The sequence below is a fragment of the Larimichthys crocea genome, chromosome XVII (genome assembly GCF_000972845.2).
Source record: "Larimichthys crocea isolate SSNF chromosome XVII, L_crocea_2.0, whole genome shotgun sequence".
In the NCBI taxonomy this organism is placed as follows: Eukaryota; Metazoa; Chordata; class Actinopteri; family Sciaenidae; genus Larimichthys; species Larimichthys crocea.
The window spans coordinates 10,441,628-10,465,013 of record NC_040027.1 but is presented as its reverse complement, the minus strand read 5'-3'; the positions used below and the strand labels follow the sequence as shown (position 1 = coordinate 10,465,013).

Here is a 23,386-nt window from a genome sequence, read left to right as displayed (position 1 = left end):
GCTCACGACAGAAATGACTCAACCCATCGAATATCTGGAAAATACGTGGAATGAGACTTTGTGTTCGACTTTTCTAAGAAAAGTCGGCAATGTGCCGTACCATTTTTGGAATGTGGCTTAATAAAACAGTCTGGGTTACCGAGTCATTCCACATTTTTATTAAGAAACTGGGAGCACTTGGTAACATCCTGCACATCACCTCGGAGCAGATTGAGGCGGTGATGAAAAACATGCACCAGGTCTAAAGTTGGAAGAGGAGGCTTGGCTTAGGAAGGAAGTGGATGTTCTACCTGTGCAAACATGGCATAAAAGATCAACTTGATAAATGTCTGACACGATTCAAGATTTACCAGTTTATTCTGCTTTTCAGTTTTTTCCCGGAGCTAATGCGCCTTTCGGGCCGAGCCAGTACCGCACATTAGGACTTCAAAATAAATGTCACAGCAGAGTGATTTAAATAAATCACGCTGCGGTTGAATCTCAATTAGAAAATGCACATAAATACTCTCACAGAAGAGTTATTGGTCAGACAGTCTCGAGGTCTGAGTGTGTACGGTCTGGGCCGTCACACAGTTTGAAGACAGACTTCATAAGTCACCTTTCTGTAGCAGCATGGTTCTAACAACAGAATATGTTGAGTAACCATGGCCAGTGGAGCCAAAACCCCCCTCAAACCCACAGTGCCCTCCCTGACTCTCCCCTCCACACCCCGAGCCCCCAGCTGACAGCTCCCGTCCCCATCCTGTCTGGGCCCACATGGCCTGGCTCTGGATGGGAGACATCTCTGCACATTTCTCCTCCTCCTCCTCCTCCTCCTCCTCCTTTTCTCTCCATAGTTCAGCCCAGCTGTGCCAACGAAGCCTGTGTTACGTTTTTCCTGTCCCTTCTCTGGCCAAAAAATGAAAAGGAATGACGGAAAAAAAAGAAAAGAAACGGTTAAGTGAGAATGAGAAAGAGAGAGAGAGGGAGAAAGAGATTGAGTGTCCGTTTCTGGCATGGTTTTTGCTGTCTGCTCAGTTTTCACGGCCCGTGGTTTTATTAGACTTTCCGCCGGGCCATGGGCAAGGTTAAACGGCCACCGCTGCCCCATTTGGGCTCGAAACCTCCTGTTAGCCCCCCCTCCCGGCTCCCCTCGCCTGCCTCCCTCCTCCTCCCTCCTGGCTGTCCTGCGGTGCCGCTGCCAGTAAAGGAAACACATTAACACCCGGGCCAGTAACAGAGCAGGCTTTGTCCACAGCCAGGCAGGCCGGTCCATTAGGCCCACGCTCTGGTCCACACCGCACCAATTAGAGCAGGCAAGGAGCAGAGCCACTCCAAACAGAGGTGTGAGCTTTACAAGGAGACTACAGGTGTGCTCGGGGGGGGAAATAATGGACTTTATTACTGATTGGGTGCACGGTGCTACACTGTATCCCACTGCCACCTTTTTAAGAGCCAACTCGGCTCTGCAGAGTTTTGACAACCCGTGTTTAACCTGCAAACTTGAGTTTCCCTTGGATGTTGGATCAAATCAAACCCCTGCCTTCCAATTTATTGTAGTAACCGATCTCTGCTCCGGTTACATTACCTCACCCTCACTGGGTTTCAATATACAAGTGAAGTGCTGCAGCTAATGAAAATTTAATTATTTTGTAATCTACTGATTATTTTTTGATTAATCTTTTAGTCTAAAAATGTAGAAAAACAAAACAATAGTGGGAATAGTTTCCAGCGCCTAAGGTGACATTATTAAATTGTGCGCTTGTCAGACCGACAAAACCCCAAAATATTTAATTTCAAATGATATAAAATAGAGAACACATGGGAAATTACAGCTGTTTGTAGCAAAAAAAAATTGAATTGTGTGCAGGCTCGCAGCGGTATTCAGAACAAAAAATGCTTTCAAAAGCAGTTTTGCAATGTTAAAAACAGAAAATACTGACACAGACTGAGAGGGTAACCCATCAGATGTTTGACCTTTTTGCTTAATAAACGACTCATGGTGTTAATTTATTATTTAAAGAGCATTCATAAAAGGAGAGGCTGGGATATCCTCACTTTTAATCCCTAAAAAAACACTATTGTTCGCCTCCTGTGATGCAGCTCGATAGCATCTTTTCATTACAACCCACGTCTTTAAGACGCTCTTCATTAAAAAAAAAAAGTTAAGATAACCCTGGTGACATCACGACAGGTTATTTTCTCAGACTTTAGAAAGTTCTCCCGGAGCTACAGAAAACATTAGACAACAGTTTCTGGCTGAGTCGTATTCCCCATGAGTTCCCCTTAAAAATATTCGTCAATTAAGTTTCTCTCCATTGACTAATTGCTTAATCGTTTGAGCGCTAGATATATATGACATGGGAATGTTGCGTGTTCGCGTGTGTGTGTAGCTGCATGGGAAATATCCTGCATGCTGTGATGAGCCTGTCGAGCCGATACGGTCGAGAGCAAAGCTGACATTCGTGGATATGTCAGTGACGGATGAATAGTGTCTGTTTAACATTTGACTACAGTTAGCAGGAGCACTAGTACCTGCCAGGACAGATGAATCTGCCAGGTTAGAGAACAGGCCCCCAGGGGCCCCGATGAGACGATCATACAAAGTCGGGACAGGTCTGACATCGGAGGGGGTTTCCATCGTAAATTTATCCACGCTCTGTAGACACATGCTATGTCCTAATAAACGTGTGAATAGTATTTATTAATTCTGAACAAACGATGGATTTTGACTTTTTAGTAGCGCGGTCCAAAGAGACTGCACAGAGCCTAATTTAAACTCCAAGCAGCGCTGACATGGGGGCCACGTGACCCCCGCTACCAACACACAACATGCTGTATTTTCTCAAATAAGCGTGTCTAACCTTCTCTGGTCTGTTTTTGCTCAGCCTGCCCAGGGCTGTCGCTTTCCTATGAAATAATTACTACAAATTTGGTGCGTTCGCATGATTGGGTTCATGGGATTTTCCTGTGTCTAAATGGAGGCTCTGCTCCATGTCACGGGCAACAGTGATACAGTGTCGAGACAGAGCCGCTGCATTATGGGCGGCGGGATGGGCACTCGAGTTAAAAAGGCAACATTCATCTTTAGACATGATGAGTTCAAAAAAAAAAAAAAACAGCATGTAGGAGCTCTTAAGAGGTCTCGAAGAGGTTCACGCAAGGTTGTGGGAGATTTATGCACAGAAGAGATGTTGTGTTGGCTAAATATAGCCAACTCTTTGATGAGAGCTTCAAGCTTTCCTTTGAAATTATATTTTCACATATCCCCACATATCTGCCATTTTGGCTTTTGAACACAAGACAGCGAAGCCCCAGCCAGAGCTAAAACCCTTCAAGCTTCTAATAAGCTGTTTCAACTAAGATGGTGGCATTATTAGACCTGACACCCTGATATTTAGTGTTGATTTCCATCAGTATAATGCTCTGTTTGGGTTGGAGGTCTGATGCATTTATTCGCAGGCTCTCCGCGGCATCTTTTCCCCCCGCAGCAGGAGGAACAGAGAACATGACACCGGCCCACGGTGTCCCGCCAAAACACCCCCCAAAAAAAAATCCCTCTCGAACCCTTCATAGCGGCACAGAAATAGTCATTAGGAGCTCATTTGTTTTCCCACAGCAGATAATATCGCCACGTGGGGTGGGAGGGGGGCGATCTGGCAGATGAATCTGCCGCTGATGTGGTGATTCTGGACTGGACACTATAGCACCGGCAGAACCAGGGTGGTCCTGTATGGTTGTCATTTTCTGTGGAACTTCCCTGTTGCTTTTTTTTTTTTTTTTTTTTTTTTTTTTTTGGCGTTGACAGACTGATGCTCCGAGATTTGTCTTGGCATCCGGCCCAGATTTGACACTGAAACAGTGAATTACAGAAGAAAATGAGAGAGAAGGAATCTAAAAGGATCTAGCGGCTGTAACGTGAGGTGGTAACGAATTGATTTGACGCAGGGTGGCTTTTTGCTCGAGTTTTTGCTTTGGCTAAAGAGGACTTGGAAGCAGGAGCAGAGGTTTGGAAGTCTTTCTGCGTGTGTGTGTGTGTGGTGGTGATGATGATGATGAAGATTGGTAGGGATCTCTAAACTCCATCCTCAATGAGGAGGCCTCGATTTCTCTTATCCGCTCTTTGTTTCTCTGTTTCAGGCTATCTGTGTTTGTATGTGTTGGATCGAGCTAAAGCTCTGTAACATCTATATCCCGTGTAAACTGTAATTGAATTCAGAAGATGCCAACCAAGCATTTTTTTTTTTTTAATGTGTGTGTTTTAGGTTCAAACTTTGTGACGCGTAAGATCAGCCGTTCTGTGGCAAAGATTCACCTTGGCCAACTGGAGAGCTTCAGCCTGGGCAACCTGGACTCCAAGAGGGACTGGGGCCACGCCAAGGACTACGTGGAGGTAAGACACACACATCCGTAACCACACGCAAGCCCAGAGAAACAGACATAAACTGTGCGTGCACTGCTTCGAGAGTTGAACGGGGTTCACATGTGCACGTAGCATTAAACAGGGCATGTTTTCCCAGATCATTTGAGGCCGCAATATGCGATCTGCATGAAGCCTCCTATGATTCTCTGCCAAAAGAGAAACAGAGATAGAGAAAGAAAGGGGGGAGCGGGAGGAGAAAGAGAGGGCCGCATGCTGTGAGGCCACAGACTGCACTCTGGTTTCCCACAACTCACCCATGTCCCAGATCCCTTCAGGCCCCCATTGCCATTCCCCGAACGCCCGCAGAAGAAAGGGAGATATGAAGGGAACGCTGCGTCCTGGGGACGATGACAGAAATATGGTGTTTGTGTTAACGTAATGGTGCCAGCAGCAAGCAGAGAAAGGAGTGGGGAGATGAAACGAACAGTGGGGTCGTCACATCCAGAAGCAGACAGAGCTCAGTGTTTCTAAATGTGTGTGTTTTTCCCTCAGTTTGAGTGTGTGTGTGTGTGTGTCAAAGAAAGCGCACATTCCTCTGTTTGTGTGTGTCAAAGTGCGTGATAGGTTAAGGTTGGAACACGTGTGTGTGTGTGTGTGTGTGTGTGTGTGTGTGTGTGGCTGTTGAGATGAAAGACTCGACGGGTTGCCATGTCTGACAGCAGGCCCCTCACTGCGGACCGTGTTATTATTAGGAGGTGATGGTGGCGGAGGTGGCGGGGGGCGCTCTTTGAGATGGGAGCGGGAGGTGAGGAGGTTACGTCGGGGGAACCTCGGTTTAACTGCACGGGGTCGTCGCGTCAGGGCAGGGTGGTAAGCGAGGCGGGGCGTCGATGGCGTCAGCCGCTCGGCGATACTGGAAGAATTTTTATCAGTCATATCCGATAATAACCGCGAGTAGGTTTTGGCCACGTGGACGTCTGACTAGAGCCGGGACTGGAAAAATGATGCACAAGAAGATTTTTTTTAATCGGTTTCTGGGAAGGTATTTCAACGTCACGCAAATGGACTCACTCTGACAAAATAAAGGACGGTACTTATAAGAATGTACTGACGCCAGTCCCGTTCATTATTGTTAGGCAGATGTGAGATGACAAAGTTGCCGCACTTCCAGGTGGGGTTGACTAAACGCGAATTACACACACAAAGTCGACGGAGGAACTTAAGTGAGCGTGAACAGACTAACTTTCCAGTAAAGGCATGCCACCCTTGAGTTGACAATGCTTCAGCATGATCAAACGGTTCTCAAGCGTATGACTGTGCATCATGACTGCACAGAAACAAAAGGGCTAAAGGTGAAGAATAAATGAAAACAGGAGTTTTTCAGTCGTGAGACACAGAGACTCTCTCTGCACAAATGGTCCGTGCATGGACGGCCAGCCACGGCTAATGTCTGCACACGTGTGGTGAATAAACTTGGACCGAAGTGAAGCGAAAACCTGCGTCACGTTCAACGCGAACGCACATTTTTTTTAAAAAGTCCAGAATTTAATTTCTTAAAATATTTGAGTTCATACCGCTCTTAAAACGAATAAACCAACACTTGGATTGATTGAGTGGACACTAAAAAACATGATTTCAAGGAAAATAAATACAAATGGACATATGTGTTTTCATTCACCCTTCATTTATACTCAATGGCCCTCACATGAGCTGAGGTATTACTCAATTATCCGCGATCCAGTGCTGCTATTTTCAGAAATATTGAGGTCGTCCTAAAAGAAAACAAACAGCTTCCAGAGAACTTGTGCTTCTGCCCACTTCAGCTGAAACAACTGGTTCTTATTCTTGTAAGTAAAATCCTGGTTGTTGGGTCAGATTCAGTTGGTTTCTTCATCCTGTTCGTCTGACTGACCGGTGGCGTACTTATGTGTTGTACGTGCAACCCTGTGTTGTTGTATTTGTGTATATGTGTGTGTGTGTGTGTGTGTGCGTGCGCACTCGCCTGTCCAGGGCACCCTGGCTTGAGACGCTCCAGGTTTCCTGTGGGGAAAGGCCGACATTCCAGTTCTGGTGAATCAGGCACCTCCTTTGCTGCGTGTCTCTAGTTTCGGAAAAGCGGATTTCGGGAAGCCAAACAGAAGCCCGAGGTGCTGAGGGGAACTGATGCGGAGGAGGAGGAGGAGGAGGACGGAGGAGGGGGGAGGTGAAGGCAGGAGGGAAACAGACGTGTGTTTGTGGGACGTTTGTACATCATGCATAAATGAACCATCTTCTCCCCGCTGAAAGTTCACCCCGCCCAGCAGACCATCAAAGGGGGCCGCGACTGTCACCACGACCCCCTGTCTCGGACCTCACTTTGAAATCTCCTTCCAGCCCGAGTCAGCACTGTGTTACCATGGCGAAGCCAAACAACTGGCAATTTGTAAACAGAACCATGTGTGTCTGCTTTAGGCTGACAACTGCTTTTCCTCCCTCTCTCTTTCCCTCTCCTCACCCCACCCAGGACAGGGAAATTGCTTGTAATTGGCTGTGGATGGATTGCGGGTGGCAGGAGGGGCGTGCTGTGTGTCTGCTCTAACGACGTCTGAAAGCGTGCGGCTGGCTGGGCATCGTCTCAGCCGGGTATCGGGTGTCTGTCCCAGGCAGGCAGACAGACCTGTAGCTGCCCAGCTACTCTCAATGGAGTCCTTTATGATTATTATTATGGTATTACAGAGTAGATGCTGCCGGGAGCCGAACGCTTTAGTATAAAACCCGACAGATAAAATGATTTCAATCCTCCTGATCTCTCAGAGGGGTTTAAGCTTTGGACTTTTTAAAAGTTAGGGACACTGTTTTTTGTGGTTTTTTTAGGGATTTCGGCGATAAAGAACACTTTTCTGAATCCGAACACCCCAAAGAGAGAAAAGGAAACCCGCAGCAATCACTCACTAAAGACTATCTGAGCAGATAAAGATGTAAGCATCTGCCATCTTTACCAAGGACTGCCCTCCTCCTTCCTCTCCTCTCAGCCTGTCGTGCCCCCACCCTGAATTGGCCCATGGTGGGTACAGCTGTTTGAAGCCTCCCTACACCACCACCTCCTCCTCCTCCTCCTCCTCTTCTGGCTGCAGAGAGCCATTTCCTGTGCAGAGAAGAGGGCTGGCTGGGAGGGAGCAGGAGCAGAAGTCAGCCTGGTGGTTTTGGCCCTCTCTCTCTCTCTCTCTCTCTCTCTCTCTCACTTTCTCTCTGTCTTTTTGTCCGTTTCCTTTTTATCCTTCAGGTCGCCTCCCGCCTCTTAACCTTTTTACTTTTTTGGTGTTCTGTACTCCTGAAAAGCTGCGTCACTTAGACCAAGCGACTCCCTCCCGTCCGGCTGTCGTTTGGCGGACAGTTACCACCCAGTTACCAGATATTTCCCTCTGACATCTAATAACCGGCTCTCGTTTTTCCCCCTGACTGGAGCTGGCGTTGCTTGTTCTCGCTGCTGTAAGCGGAGCAGAAACCGTTGCCAGATGAGATGTGGCTGACCCGCTGACACACAGTCCTGACAAACCCCCCCTCCTCCCCGCTCTTGTCTTGTTCGCGTATTTGTTTTGAAAATATAATTACCTGTGAAATGCTGCTCTTTTCTTGGAAGGTGTTTCCTTGTAGTCTTCAGGTGTGTGCGTGTGCTTTCCCCTGTGTGGCGCTAGCTGTCTGATTCCTGGCATTGTGTGGAGGCAGCGAGGTGACAGGACGGCCCTGATGGTGTCATTTTTCACCTCCTTTATTTTTCTTATCCTTTTTTTTTTTCTTCTTCTGCCGCAGCTGCCTCTCTGTGCAGTAATGGTTACAGATGAGGCTAATTAGCCAATCACAGCACAGATCAGGGCCAATCACAGATGATTGATGAGCGCGCCGGGCCATTCATCACATGTTTTTGGCCTGGGAGGTGACAGCGGGGGCAGGCTGGGGAAACTGGGTACAGTAAGCTAGACGTTTACGTCTACATTTTGAACTGTCCAGAGCGACTCAGCACACACTAAAGGGCCTCAATGTCTTTCTAACAGACTTTCTGACACGACTTGAGACCGCTGATGACTAAATGTTTGGCTGAGGAGAGCAGACACGCGGTGTGTTGGTACTGGAAATGTATTTAGGCTTGACGGCACTGACGTTTCTGTTAATTCATAAAATATTTGATTCATCACAACGTGAAAAAATCCTAGTTTTCTGTCAGTTTAATTACTTACTTATTGCTTATTTTTATTTTTGATTCACTCTTGATCTTCCTCTTAATTAACTAGATAATCTTTGGGAGACCAGCAAAACTTTTTTTAAGGGCATTTCTTTGGCAAAAAATTAAAAAAAAAGGCGACTCAAAGTGATTAATTAGATTGTCAAAATTGTTGCCAGTGAATTTTCTGTCATTCGCCTGATTTTTTTTGTAGCTCTAGTTCCGATCCAAGATCCAACATTGAATAGCTTCATTAGCAGCTGTCACGTACAGACATGATGATTATAACGTTATGAGTGTAGGGAGGTACGTATTTACATCAGAATTGAAACTTCTGTGTTTTGCCGTGTCGTAGAGGGCGCTGTCGCCTTACTGTACTTCTCTCACTCTCTATATATACTCTATAGATAACTGTGTGTATGTGCTTTACATGCGTGCCTGCATCTTTACAGCAGTGATTCAGGGAGATGATAAATACCTTTTGTCCGCTCCGAAAGGTTTTAATAAACGCAGCTGGAGTGGTAAAGAGCTAAAATAGGAGCTAATAGGGCCAGATGAGAGGGAGCGTTAGGTTTCATCACCAAAACCTCCTGACTACAACTCCTCAACCCTTCAGCTCCTGCTGCCCAAACACACCCACCCTGGCATAATCGTAATGTCATCCTTTAAAGTGTGTGTGTGTGTGTGTGTGTGTGTGTGTGTGTGTGTGTGTGTGTGTGCGCACAGCAGGGGGTAAGATCGACTGTAGATCATTTAGTGAGTGAAAGACTGTGACAGAAGCTACTGTCATGCTGACTTGGCGTCCCACACAAGTAGGATGAGTAAACGACAACAGCTGTGTGAGTGCACGGATATATGTGTGTGTGTGTGTGTGTGTGTGTGTGTGTGTGTGTGTGTGTGTGTGTGAGCAGGTTTTGTGGCGTTAATTGCAGGTGAAATTCGACCCATGGCCTCAGCAGCAGCTCAATAAACTGGGGTTTGCCCCCCTGTGGCTCGGAGCAATAAAACCTCACTGAACCTCCAGCAACCTCATGCATGAACACACACACACACACACACACACACACACACACACACTCTGGGAATATTGGGCTTATTTCACCAACATGTGCATTTGCAGAGCTGAAGATAGCGGAACAAAACATTTAATGTCGTTAAATTAAAGACGTTAAATGTGAGAAATCTGATACAAGTCTGAAGAGTTTATTTGGGTCCTCTTTAAAAACTCTTGAAACTACTTGAAAATAATGAAATCCTTAAAGCCTACAGACTTTTACTGAAAAATGTTTTTTATAAACAGAGATTATTAGTTTTAGTTTACCTTGTACAGTGGAGAAAAACACTTCAGGTGACACAAAGTCAAGAGAGAAATGGGAATTAAATCCGATAGATTGTCATCATCACAGCAGCAAAGGAAATAAGAATCTGCCATAATGTAAAATTTTTAGGATTATTAAGCTTTTTTTTTCTCATCCAAGACAAATTTTCTAATCTTTAGCACCTGAACATTTGAAGTTTGAAGCTCTGATAGTTTTGTTGTTTTGTCGAGGCTTGATATCAGATTTAATCAACACGTCTGGTTACATTACTGGCATCGTTCAATAGTATTTAGCTTGTTTTTATTTGATCCGAGTGTCTTCTACAGCTGCATAGACTCAGTTTGTTTGGCGTTTCCTCACTGCTCCGTTTAGATTAGATGATTAAGTGAATCACCCACGTGTTTCTGCATTTAAATACTCCATGTCCATATTCAACAGACGTGACGTGGGCGAAGCTTTGCGTTGAAACTTACGACACAAAGGTAGACGGGAAAGCGTTTCACATGAGAAGAGACATGACGATAAGAATAATGAATTTGGTGAGAGACTCGGAAAAGATCTCCAGGGAGCCACTCTTGCCCAAATCTTAAATCATCAAACATGGATTGAGTATTTATTGTGGCACCGGACCAGAGGGACCAGAGAAAGAGGTTCACAGAGCATAGAGATACTGAAGATCTTCACAGTCCAGATGATTCACAGCTGAGGGAAGAGAAATGGAGAATGACTGATTGTGCAAAACCGACTCCCTCTAACAATAGGAGAGCAGATAACGGACAGATCTATGGCAGGAGAGATTCGAGGGTTGCTGCTTTTTGTGAGGGGGGCGCCCACAGCTCTGAGTGTTTTCAGACCCGAAAGCAGAAACCTGACCTCAGGTGGTGTCCTCATCTCTGAGGTGAGATTCAGGGAATGTTCCCATTCTGTTCTTCTCTCTCTCTCGCCCCACTGTTTCATTCCCAGTCAGATTTTGGCAGCAGAGCTTTGGTTGATTGGCTGGAAGAGTTGGATATATGCTGTGATTGGCTGGATTACAGCTGGTAACGGGGAATGACAGAAGGTTTGATGGAGGCTGGAAGAGTCCCCTTTGTGGATCTACAAATCAACATCAGCTTTGGCAGATTTTCAACCCCGTTCAGCACCTCATATTGTGCTGCTTCCTGCAATTGGTGATCGACATCATGTGATTAATTGTGATTTGTAGGAATGTGTCTGGTGAACATTGTTGTCTCACAGTCCTCAACTCGTCCCTTGTTCTGCAGACTGTCGATGGTTATGAAGTTTTTGAGCGCAGCGCCTGACAAATCGTGTTTGAGAAACTTTTCTGTGTTATCGAGAAGAGAGTTTCTGATTATTTGAGTTTAATTTTACACACTTCAGCAGAGTATTTCAACAACTTATTAATTGAGATCCAACAATCGTTTCCTGATTTTTACACCGCTTGAAGTTTGGTATGGAATAAAAACATCTTGGTTAGTGCATGTTCACGAACTGTCACATATACAGATTCTCTGTTCTAATCTACAGACAAAGCCAAACAGCTGACATGTTAATACATAAACATAAATACTCTAAATAGACATAAATTATTAACCGTCATTACAAATGTACAAAGGTTCATTTTGTGACTGTGTTTCTTTAATACCTCCTGATCTGTACTAATCTTACTGTATGTTGCCTCCATCACCACGGTTTGTTAAGAGAAAGAATCCTCTCCATATCTATGATCCCAGAAAGGGAAAATACTTTAATTATAAGCTGTTACGTGCGTGACACTCACCACTCACCATTGCTTACTTTGTCTTTTGAGTTTTACTTTTTCTTGGGGCGCACCCTCGTAAACTTCTGGTGTGCAGAGACGAGGATTGATTCATCTCAGAGCAATGGGCAAAATAAATTCGGTTGGCAGATTGTAAATTTCAACAAAGATCTTTGAATATGATATTCAGTCGGAGTTATCATTGGAAGTTATTGTGAACTGCAACTTTTGAGCCAACCCTTGACTCTTTGAAGTTCTCTTCTAGTATCTGTTGAGGGAGATGGTGTTCAACAACTGAAAGCTCCAGAACAGTCACTAAATGGACCTTGTGTTCATATTCTAGTCACATCTCTTTGTTGTTCGTTAAATGAGACGTGTCTTTGTCATCCAGTCGTCAAACTTCTTGAATCGTGTCTTGTTTTCATTGCTTCATCTGCTCATAGCCAAGTTTATTGTTCAGGGATTGTGATCTTTTTTTGGCTTACCGTCCTCTTTAAAAATGAAGTGACCCGCGCTCATTAGCCCCTTTTGCAGGAGTAGGCATTGAAGATGATTAAGTTTGACACAAATAATGACTTTATTTTCCTGTTTCAAGGCTGTTTCACTCAATAAAACATTGGAAGTCAAGAGCCTACATAAATACTGTACCAAAGTTATCCTCCTCCTCCAGCGTAAGAACAACTTTTGGAAGTGGTTGTACAAATTTCTGTCAGATTTAATGAGGTTTTACTGCGGTATTGATTGTGAACGCAAATCATTTTTAAATTATTGGAACCGAAGATTCAAAATAAATTTATGGCAGGCATACCAACAACTTTTTTTTCCTGCCTGAAGGAGTTGAAAACACCCAAGTGGTGCTTGTCTTTGCCTTTTAGTATAAACTAGAAATGGTCTGTCCAGCTGGATGGATCCGACTGCTCTGGTATGAGGACTGTCTTTATGTAGGACTTTTTTTTTTTTTTAAGGAGAGAAAGAAAAGTAGAAAGTCCTTCATGTTGGAAAGAACTTTTTGGATGCATTAGAAAAGTCTGCAGCATTAGTTTTCCCTGTATTTTTATAGCCTAAATTTTTATATATGTATATATCTTTTTAATAATGAAAACAAGGGAATTGATCGTACCACTGAGCTTTAACGGTACTCCAGAATATTCAGTGTTTTTTCCCCAAGTTTTTTCATGTGTGTGCTGCAGCAGCTGGCCGTCTCTCTCGGAGTGACAGGCCTAAGCTCTCCCCTGCTGGGTTGAGGATGAAAGCAGATGCTCTCCTCCTTCTTCTCCCGATCTGTTTTTCTCTCCTTTCTCCTCGCTGCCTTGTGTAACCAGAGTCCTCAGCTTTCATATGAAGCCTGCAGGATAGTTTGCACCCCGGAGTCCCGTGGAAAAGCAAAGACACACATACACGGACACGGACAAGGCCGATGGTTAGCGAGCCAAGCGGACGTATAGAAAGACGATATAGATGCACACGTGTGAGGAAATGTGCACATTGGAATAAAAGGAATGCAACCCCAGCAGTCACAAATAAACATTAAAAAATATATAGAATAATATACAGAATATTTATTTTCAGAAACGGAGCCTCTACTTCCATCTTTTAAAGGTGCTTAATGTCAAAAATCGACACCGTATTTCTCTGAAAATCCTGCAAAATACTTGCCCTACTTCCACTTGACCAAACAAGTGTCTTTTATAAATGTTCTTACTGTTGCCAATAAAACAGTTTTGATACTGATACAAAACCAGTTTTCTTTTCTTCACCATGCCTCACTTTGTAGGATAAAAGCTAAAAGTTTTTTATGCAAGGATGTTTCTTCATCTAACAAAACAAGCCAAACTTCTCTCTGGTATTAGTGTTGCATGCTGAACACGAACACATATAGTCTTGAATCATCAGAAAACTTTATTTTAATTTGGAAATATTGGATCAGAATTGGCCAAATAAAACTGACAGACTGAGCAAACATCCAGTGACAGCGTTAGGTTTGAGAGTTTTCTGCAGTTGGTGTCAGAAAGTGTTAAACACAGTGGGCGACGATGCAATATTCGGTAAATAAAGTTTGAAGCTGCCAGTTATTGTGCTATATTTTCCTCCGATTGAATGATTTATTGTTGTTAACATGCTACACTGACTGAACTGTACTCTATTTATTGCAGTCATCTTGATTTAAAACAGGAAACAAAGACCATTGAGTCTGTTTGTCAGGACTGAACCACAGGACGCAACGGTCCAGCCTGTGGTTCAGCGCCACGGCGTCCTGTGGTTCAGCGCTGTGTTTGAAAAGTTTGGTTGGTGCCCCCCCCCTCTCCCCAACACACACACACACACACATAGCAGCGGTGAGTTATACCTCCCACCTGGGCAGTGGGAGGGGAGCAGGAGAAGAAAGAGGGGGGGGCAGAAGGAGCAGGAGAAATGGGTGGGCTGTTGTCTCCGGAGGTGGTAGGTGGTAGGTGGTGGTAAGGCTTAGTACCCTGCTGGGGGTTTAACAGGTCAGGGCAGGAGGGAGGGTGTCAGCTGGGGGGGTGTGAGAGAGAATTCCCAAAATGTTTGTAAAGAATCAGAGCTCCAGTAACAGTAACAACACTCCCAAAAAGATAAAAATCGATGCAGCAGAACCCGATATATCATCTTTTTATTTTATTTTATTGCTTGCCTCTTACAATGCAACTCAAACACTCAGAGCATTCAGTCAGATCTTAAGCAGCCTCAAGCCTCTATCCTGCAGCAGAGATGAGGAGTGAGCTACAGAGGACTGCACATCGCTTCAAGACTTTATTCAGCGTTCTCTGGAGACTAAAAAGCTTCATAACTTTAATCTGCAAACAGAGTTCCTCTCTAAAGTATTTCGGTCTGGTCTGATATGTCAGGACTGCTGTAAAATGTAAAATGTACCCTAAATTCAACTTTTTTCTTGAGTAGAGTGAGGAAGAAGTGAAACTGTTGATATTCTTTCTCACTTATCCTTTTCTGTTAGAGGCTTTTTTCATTTGTGTGCTACATATCTTTTACTTTTTTTGTGTGTGTATTCTGCAAAACTCTGGCAACATCTGAAAAACTACTGATGATTCAGTATATCTCAGCTTTGTTTCTATACCAAAATGATATATAATATTAACATATTTTACTACAAAACCTTTTTTTTATTTAACAAAAGCAGCCACAGAGATTTGATTTGTTATGTCATATCAGCATTAACTCGTTGTTAAAGGTGTTTTACTAAATAAAATTGTCCAAACTTGTCGAGATTATGATTTAAGTCAGGAACTATCTGATCAAAGAGCGACTAAACAAGATTACAGATCTGGAAATGAATGCCAGCTTTTGGTTCTTGGATTGTTTTCAGTGCTCGGATACATTTCACTCGGTACCAAATAAGTTCTGATTCGATACCCGGAGTTAGTGATGCCAACAAAGCTTTTTGAATGGAGTTGAGTTGCACAGAGCGGAGCGAGAGCAGCAGTAGGTCTGGAGTCCACAGCTGGCCTGTGAAGCTGAGACACTCCCTGATTGGGAAGCACAAGTGTGAGAGGCACCCGAATGCAATAATCCCTCTCAGGCCTTTGTGTGTGTGTGTCTGTGTGTATGTGTGTGAGTTTTGTCATGCAGAAATGAGTCTCATGTAGTGATTTTTTTAGGGAGTATCTGTGTGAGTGAAGTGGAGCGGTGGTCTGGCAGACAGGACTGATGGAGTGGAGGGATGTTTCACGAGGTTGCAAGGGTCATCTTGTTTTTAATTGTCTGAGGAGTCTGGCTGACTCTTTGGGACTGGAATGTGTGTGACCTCCCCTCTCTCTCTCTCTCTCTCTCTCTCTCTCTCTCTCGCTCCTTCACACTCCCCTCCCTCGCTCTCGGTGTCTCCCGCGCCGTCAGACGGCCGAGCGGCTCGTGGGAAGATTCTCCGTCCAGACTGCGGAGTGTCAAAACCGAGCCAAATATCACAAGAGCTCAGTCACAGTCTCAGAGCTTTTCTCTCTCACAGCTCTCTCTCTCTCCCTCGATTACATTTTTGTCTGAGTGACTGACCCCTTTGATACCCCGCTCGCTGTGTACACGTCTTCTTACATGGGAGAATAAATAACTCCCATTGTGCACATCTGTATTTGTTTGTATGTGTGAGATATATTGTTTTTACTTTAGGAATATATATAATATAGTTTTTCTTTATTTCTCTTCTACATAGGGTCATCTGCGGCCAAAAACTGCAGTTCCTCTAACATCCACTTGAGGCTGGCTCCAGAAGTGAGTCAGTCTCCATAAGTCCCCATGTTCAAATGTCCAACTTCACAGCAGAAATAAACATGTTTACAGCCTGGTACAAAAAACTGTTTTGATCATGGCAGAGAGGAAGAACGGTCATTTCATGACAACAGTGTCTGGAAATGTATCATCTCAGTTAAGGATGGAAACCAGCAATGTGCTGAAACATCTTTCTACGCAACAGCCTGAATCTGACACGAGTGCCACTGCTTTCTAGTCGTGCATAAAAGCCTTATCACTTAAAACAACATTAAGAGTAAATAAGTCAGATTGTAAAGCCCTCTGAGGCAAATGTACTTTGTGACTTTGGGCTATACAAATAAAATTGATTTGAAAATTGATTTGATCTCTATAGCCTCATTTTTGATAACTGTACTGAGGCTAAATTCATTAAAAACTCAGATATTAACTTTAAAATACAAACTGAGCAGCACCAGGTCTGCACGGCTAAATTAATTGGATTTTGAATAATAAAGTAAATGAGCTTAAAATGACCCGATCTTCTGTAGAGAATTATTGTAATTGATTTTTAGAACTATAAATTAAATATTATGTATTATATAGTGCATATTGATCCGTAGTGCGATAAGCTGGCGACTTGTCCGGGGTGTACCCCACCTCTGGGAGAGGATCCAGCCCCATCATGACCCTGATGAGGATAAGCGGTTAAGAGTATATAAAGTGTATTGTTAAAAAGATATATTAATTAATTCACTCCTGACCTCTCCTGTTTCTGTTTATTCCCTGTTTTTTATTTTTTTTATTTTATAGTGATGCTGCGTTTTATATTCTAACATTTTATTTTTTCATTTTTATGATCCGTGAACCTCGACAACCACGGCTTATCCTGATGTTTGCGAGCGCCCTGTGGAATAAATTGTTCCCGTGTGTGTGTGTGTATAAATAAACTCCTAATTAAAGCATCCAGTTGTAAGTTGCAGGATAAAAACTCTTAATTAAGTCAGTTTGGTTCCACTGAGAGCGTTTCACTTATGCAGAACCTCGTTAAACAGCCTGATTATGGGTTTATTTTTTTATTTTTTTTTAAATGAGCTGAACACAACTCCAGGTACAGAGTGAGGGAGTGATTCAGATCCAAGCAGCATTTTTCCCGCCAGGCCCGCTGAGAGCTGCCTGTAGTCTATTGAGCGTGGCAGAGACAGCATCCCAACCAGTCCACTTCAAACGAGCCTGATGGCTTTAATGGAATGGAAACATTTGTTGGGTCACAGCACTGAAAGCCTGTCTTCCCTCATCGTACAACGCCAAATGGCTTCCTCATGTTGTCTGTTTTTTATTAGACTTATAGTAGATCCGCGTTCACACAGGCTTATGATATTAAACCCGGGCATACGTCCCTGTATGGCACACAATCTCTTTCACACACACACACACAGACACACACTTGTTTCGCACACAAACATGCTGGCATGCATAAACACAGATGTTTGCCATATGCCATGAGGGCAATTTGGGGAACAAATCACAGCAATAAACGATACATTAAACTTGTGTTAATATCGCGCACATATTCAGACGCACATGCTCCATTTAAGAGACCTTAGACTTCATATAAAACAACGGGCGTGTACGCACTCTGGCACGCGTACAGCGCGATCGGAGCATAATTGGTGAGGAAATGCTGTGCCGAGGTGTCGGCCTGATGGATGAGGAGTGAACCGACATGGCATTCGGAGCCTCTCTCTCTCCACCACAATGAGGCTTTCACTCGACGTCGCTCTTATTGAACTCTATCCTTGTTAAAACAGCCGCGATGCAGGGTTGTGTATTTGCTTTTAGAAGGTGGGACTTTCTGAGGGAGTGCCAGGGTTTCTTTTTTTTTTAATTAAATGGCCCCAGCTATATGTGTGTGTGTGTGTGTGTGTGTAACCTGAGGGGAGGCCTGTCTGTGACCTGCAGTGATAGCGGCGGTTTGTTTTCATTCTAAACTCGCCCCGGAGTTACTGGTTTTGCACCTTATTTGACCTCAGCGTGACCCGGCCGTCACCTCACGTTGACCCTCCGTTCAATGCCAGGTCCAGTGACACCTCTCTGTTTGCCTTTTTGCCTCCCCCTCCCCGTCACATCCTTTCCTTCCATTTCTCCCCCCTCTCTCTCTTTCTCTCTCTCTCTCTCTCTTTCTTGGCTTTCCGTCACGTTCTACATCTCGTTTTGGCCTGCACCTCACAGTCCCCAAAGTCGCACATGTACGCCAAGCCGCCGTGCACATGTACACAAGTGAGCGAGCGAGCGCATGCACACACACTCACTCAATCAAAGTGAATGATTGCACATTTGTCTTGACAGTTGCTATAAAAAGAGCCGCCCACTAAACACTGCCGTCCTCTCATTATATCATTACCGACCCACAGCAGGCAGGCAGCTCTCTTGACTTCTGTCTCCCTCTTTCTTTCTAGGTTTTTCGGGCTCTTTCTCTCCCGCTCAGTTCTAAGAAATAGTATAGAAAAGCATGGGACAGAACAAAAAAAATAAAAATGACGTGGGTGGCGCTGTGCAGTGAGATCTGGGGACATGCACCATGGCGAAAGGGGAATCCCTGACTCTCCATTGTGGAGCGGAGGCTTCATGGCTCCAGGGGGCAGGCCAGCTGAAGTGTTTGTTTATGTCTGTGGGCCAGAGGGGAGATTCGGTGGCCATGTTCAGCAGCTACATGAAAGGCCCCCGAGCGCTCTAATGAGACATAATTACCGTGCATGTGTGTTTACGAGATTGCGAGGGAGCGAGGAGGAAAGAGAATGAATAAGCACGTTTCACCCTCCCTGTGTTTACTCCCCGTCTTCACAAATCTTACGTTTTTCACGGCGCAATAGCTTGCCTCGTTGCTCTCCAAACCAGCGCAACCTCAAAGTATAGACCTCGCAGATTGGTGACTGTCACGGCCTGTCATGCTTGTTTTATTCCTTGAGATGTTGAGCTGCAGACTGGTGTGACATGCCTGCGAAGTGGGCAACGTAGTCTCTAATGTGCTGGCCACGTGGCTGGGAGAATTCAAATATACACCAGATACAGATTTAGAAATCCAAAACAGAATAGATGCTACTCTGAAAAAAGGTGTGTGATTATCTGCCCGAGAGGCTGGCAAGGATCAGCTTCAGTTTTTTTCCCATGATGCTTTTGACCTGTGACCAGTTCCAGTTTACGCAACATTTTTGAGTCGAGTCTATGAAGCTGATTTATTTTTTAATATGATCAGTAAAGACGGTAGTATCGTAAATACCTCTGCATGTATACTCCATATTACCCAGAGATCAACATGCAGTTGTGGATTTGCTTCAAAATAATCGACACATGGGGCGGTCGGTAGCGTAGTGGGTTAAGCGGCCGCCCCGTGTGTAGAGGCTACAGTCCTCGCTGCATCGAATCCAGCATCGGACGGCTAATTTACTGCGTGTCACTCCCCCTCTCTCTGCTTCCTGTCTATCTTCAGCTGTACTATCAATAAAAGGCATAAAAAGGCAAAAAAAAACAAAAAAATAAATAAAAATAATCGACACATTGGAAATAGTCATCAAATTCATGCTTCCTCTGTGTATTTAAAGCTTGTTAATGCCAATTTTTTAGGAACTAGGGGACCGAAGAGCTCCAAGACAACCTGATACATCCTCGTCGGCATCATCTTATAAAGTTAAAGCTAAAGCATTAGTTGGTAGTTGACTATTTATGCATGCAGAAGACACAAGACGGTAATATAACATTCATTGGGAGCTGTGTTTCCACCTGACGGTGCAAGTTCAGTATTGACTGACTTGTCTTTTAGCTCTGCTTTGGTCTCCACCAACTCGGTTCGGTGCTGAGCGGGTAGTGTACAGTGGGTGTGTCTGAGCTTGTTTGATGAAAACAGCTGCCTGCTGTTCCTGGAAACAAGTCTGATGAGAGCGTCGGTACGTAACCAAAGAGTTAATGTGCCGTAAAAATCAAAACGATGAGCTAAAGGATGCTGAAAAGCTTTGTAGGGTTGGATAATCAAACGGGCTTAAAATGTCTGAGGTGCACAGGTGCAAAGCACCTCCAGGTATTTATTTATTTATTTATTTATTTTTGATCATGATGAAAAGGTTTAATATTAATCCGAGGATGTGAATCACGGGCTGATCAAAGTTTGCGGTTTAGCACCTAAGCTGAGCTAATATCCTGGAGTTGTGCTGTCTGTCATGTCATGAAAGCGCGCGTGGGCAGACCGTGATGAGCTCTTAAATGGCCTGGAAACTGGAAATATGACTATGTTTGTATTTACAGGCCATTTAGAGCTTTCCACTGGCATTCACACTCTCCGACCAGAGAAAACACGAGCCGCTGCACGGCAAACACCGGCCTACGTGTACTATACACCTCAGAGCTCTCTCTGTGCGCTTCAGAGAGAGAGTGTGTGTGTGTGTGTGTGTGTGTGAGCATACGGACGCTCGCTGCCCCCAAAATAGAATGCGGCCCTAATTACTGCTGCAAACACAGGTGTGGAAAAGCCAGGCCTCCCTCCGCCCAAATCCCAGACCCGCCGTCCTGCACACAGCACCCTGTGTGTTCCTGTTTGGGAGCACAGGAAGTCCAGCGTGTCGGTGTGTGTGTGTGTGCGCGCGCAAGTGTGTAAATTTGTGAGCGTGCAGATGTGTGTATTCATCTGTAGAAGAGTGTGTGTGTGTGTGTGTGTAAAAGCAAAAGTTTGCGTCCAAGTATGACTGAGTGTGTGTGTGTGAGAGAGTGAGAGTTTGTGTTTGTACATGAGTGAGTCCAGACCACACCCTTTGATGTCAGCAGCGCAGTGTGTTGGGGTTTGGGCACGGACACACACAGCCCCTCCACTAGCTGGCTGGAAACCCTATACCCCACATCAATCAGACCTGCCACTCATACATTATTCATATCCGAGACACACGCACTTAAACACACACACACACACACACACTTTCTCATCCTTAGGCTCTATCGTTCTTTTTGGCAAAAAAAAAAAAAAAAAGAGGTAAAATTCGGGTGGGTGGCGTGACGGTTGGGGTGGGGGCTCTGCCGCCGTTCAGCCTCGGTAGGTTAGAAACAAAGGTGGAGTTGTGGAGAAGTGAAGGGGGTTTCTGTTTAACCAATGCAAGCCCAGATTTTAAAGCTTGGAAGAAGCTTAAGAAGATTCTGAATCCTTGAAAAGAACCAAAATCATATATACTCACTCTTATTACAATATTTCTGTCTCTTCATCAGGTAGAAGTTCAAGTCATTGACTGAGTTCATGATCGCACCTGTCTGAAGGGTTTGTAGGAATCTTAAAGGATACTTGTGTAGCTACAAACTGATATCACACAGCCTTCATCAGCTGATGCTGCCATGGACTTAGCTGTCACATGACCTAAGCATGGAGCTTCGGTCATATGATGGTGAGCAAAATTCACCACGGTGACAACCCGGCGAACTCCGTCTGATTAAACTGTATCGAGAATGAACTTAATGGTCAACGTCCCCTCTTCTATAAGTGGTAATAACACTGTGAGCACCAATAAAAATAAGATTTAATAAAGCAGAATTATCTTTTTAATGTTGTCTTCTATTCACTGGCCTAAATACAGCTCACTTCATATTTAGATATTTAGAAGTCTGATCTGTTACCGTGCCTGTTTTTAGCCTCTGGGAAATGGATGGGCCTCCTCCACCTCCTCCGTCAGTTTCTCTCTCTTTCTGTCTGTGTATATGTCTCTCCGCCTCAGCCAGTATTGTCCCACTGTCCACGACAGCGCAAAAATGAGCAGTTTGTCTTCTGACGTCGTCGCCGTGTGTCCTGACATTTCCAAAACCACACAAACCAGATTCTCCCTCCTTCACTTTTTTTTTGTTCTCAGACGTCAGTCCGGTGCTCAGGCGGGATTGAAATCAGACCTCAGAGGACAAGTTGTTATTGACCGCCCGCTGCGCTCCAAACGACTATCGCTGCCAGTGGAAGACAGATGTGGACAGCAGACAGAAAGCGACAGAGAGGCATTAGCTCTTCCAGATCTCAGACAAAAGCAGACGGGAGCTGTGAGAAAACGCTCAGTTTGACATGAGAATTAGCTTTTGTAAACACTTAGAGCAGTCAGTGTCAGGCTACTGACACCCTGGGGTGTTACATTCCCACATCTTCAGAGACACAAAGTTTGAATTAACGGCACATTATTTATAATAAGATTTGAAGACAAACTGTAGGACGCATGACATCTGTTTGGCTGCGCCCCGGACAAAGCTGCGCTCATTAAATTTTCAAAGCTTGTTTTTATTCATATGAGGTCACTGTTGAATTATTGATTAGGGGAAAAGTGTGAGGTGGGCGCGTTAGTGCATTTGTCACTGAGGAAGGGTGTTTCCTGCTCAAACAGCAGTAGATTCCCACTCTGTCTGCGTCTTCTCTCTCTCTCACTCACTCACTCTCTCCACGTCTTTCTCGGTTTGAGTCTCAGCGCGCTGAAGCCAAATGGAAAGTGACCCTTGGCAGGCAGCGGCGTATTAAACACAGTGGGTCACTGTCGGAGAAAACACGCTGGCAGCTTTTTGCCAAAACGCACTGGGCGAGTTACTCAGACTGCATTTGTACTATTTTACCACGTAGTTGTACAAGCTTTGGCAAAAGTCGCGCCAAGGTACGCCCAGAGTCTTAGGGAGCCGGGAAAGCTTTGGGGAGTTTTTGAGGGACAAAAATATCAGTTTTGACAAACGAGCCCAGGCGCCATTTTTTTTTAAAAACCAGGACACAGAAACAAAGGGCATTGTTGACTGATCCGACTGGCTCTCACGACTGCTACAGGAACGGTTTAACACTGTTCCAGTAGCCAGGGGGCCCCATTTTGGGGTGGGGAATATTGTGTATGCCTCCATATTGTGTGTGTGTGTGTGTGTGTGTGTGTGTGTGTGTGTGTGTGTGTGTGTGTGTGTGTGTGTGTGTGTGTGTGTGGGCTCGGGCAGGATATGAGGAAACCTCTGAGCAGCTCACTGGATATTTGTTCGCATTAACTTGGATCGTTTAGTTTAAACAGACACTGAGCTGGGTTCAGGTCCAGTTCGTGCAGTATGTGTGTGTGTGTGTGTGTTTCTGAACTTGCGTGCACCTTGTTTACCGACACACCAGGACTTTTATGAATCTCCACAAAAAACGATTAAAGAAAAAAGTATTAAAAAAGCTCTACGTGTCTTGTAATCTCATATAACGAGGTTGTTGTGGACACCACAGGCCGTTTCAGTCAGAACCAGATCCTCCTGACGCTGTTGAATCCCCAACCCACCCACTCCCCTGTTTCCTCTGGGCAGGGCATGGCTGAGGCTTACTGTAGCTAACACACACTCACTCACAAGAAGCCAATGAGGCATCGACGTCCTTCCAAAGATCCACAGATGGTCCTGTGTTAGACTGTTAGTGTGTTCAGATGGGTCAGATACGAGAACCGCGGCTCCCAGGTTGTTGTATATTTACTCACGGAGGAGAGGCTCCAAGACCCGTCCCTTGTTCATATTACTGGGCATTACTCTGAGTTATAAAGTGATTA

The 23,386-nt window shown here is 44.7% G+C and overlaps 1 protein-coding gene across 1 annotated transcript in view; it reads left to right on the top strand.

Annotated features, from left to right (window-relative positions):
• gmds (GDP-mannose 4,6-dehydratase) overlaps positions 1-23,386 on the top strand; it is a 164,297-nt gene that overhangs the window by 63,172 nt on the left and 77,739 nt on the right. The window contains exon 7 of the mRNA XM_027290046.1: positions 4,245-4,372. Within this exon, the coding sequence (XP_027145847.1) occupies positions 4,245-4,372 (128 nt within the window). The remainder of the gene's footprint in view (positions 1-4,244; positions 4,373-23,386) is intronic.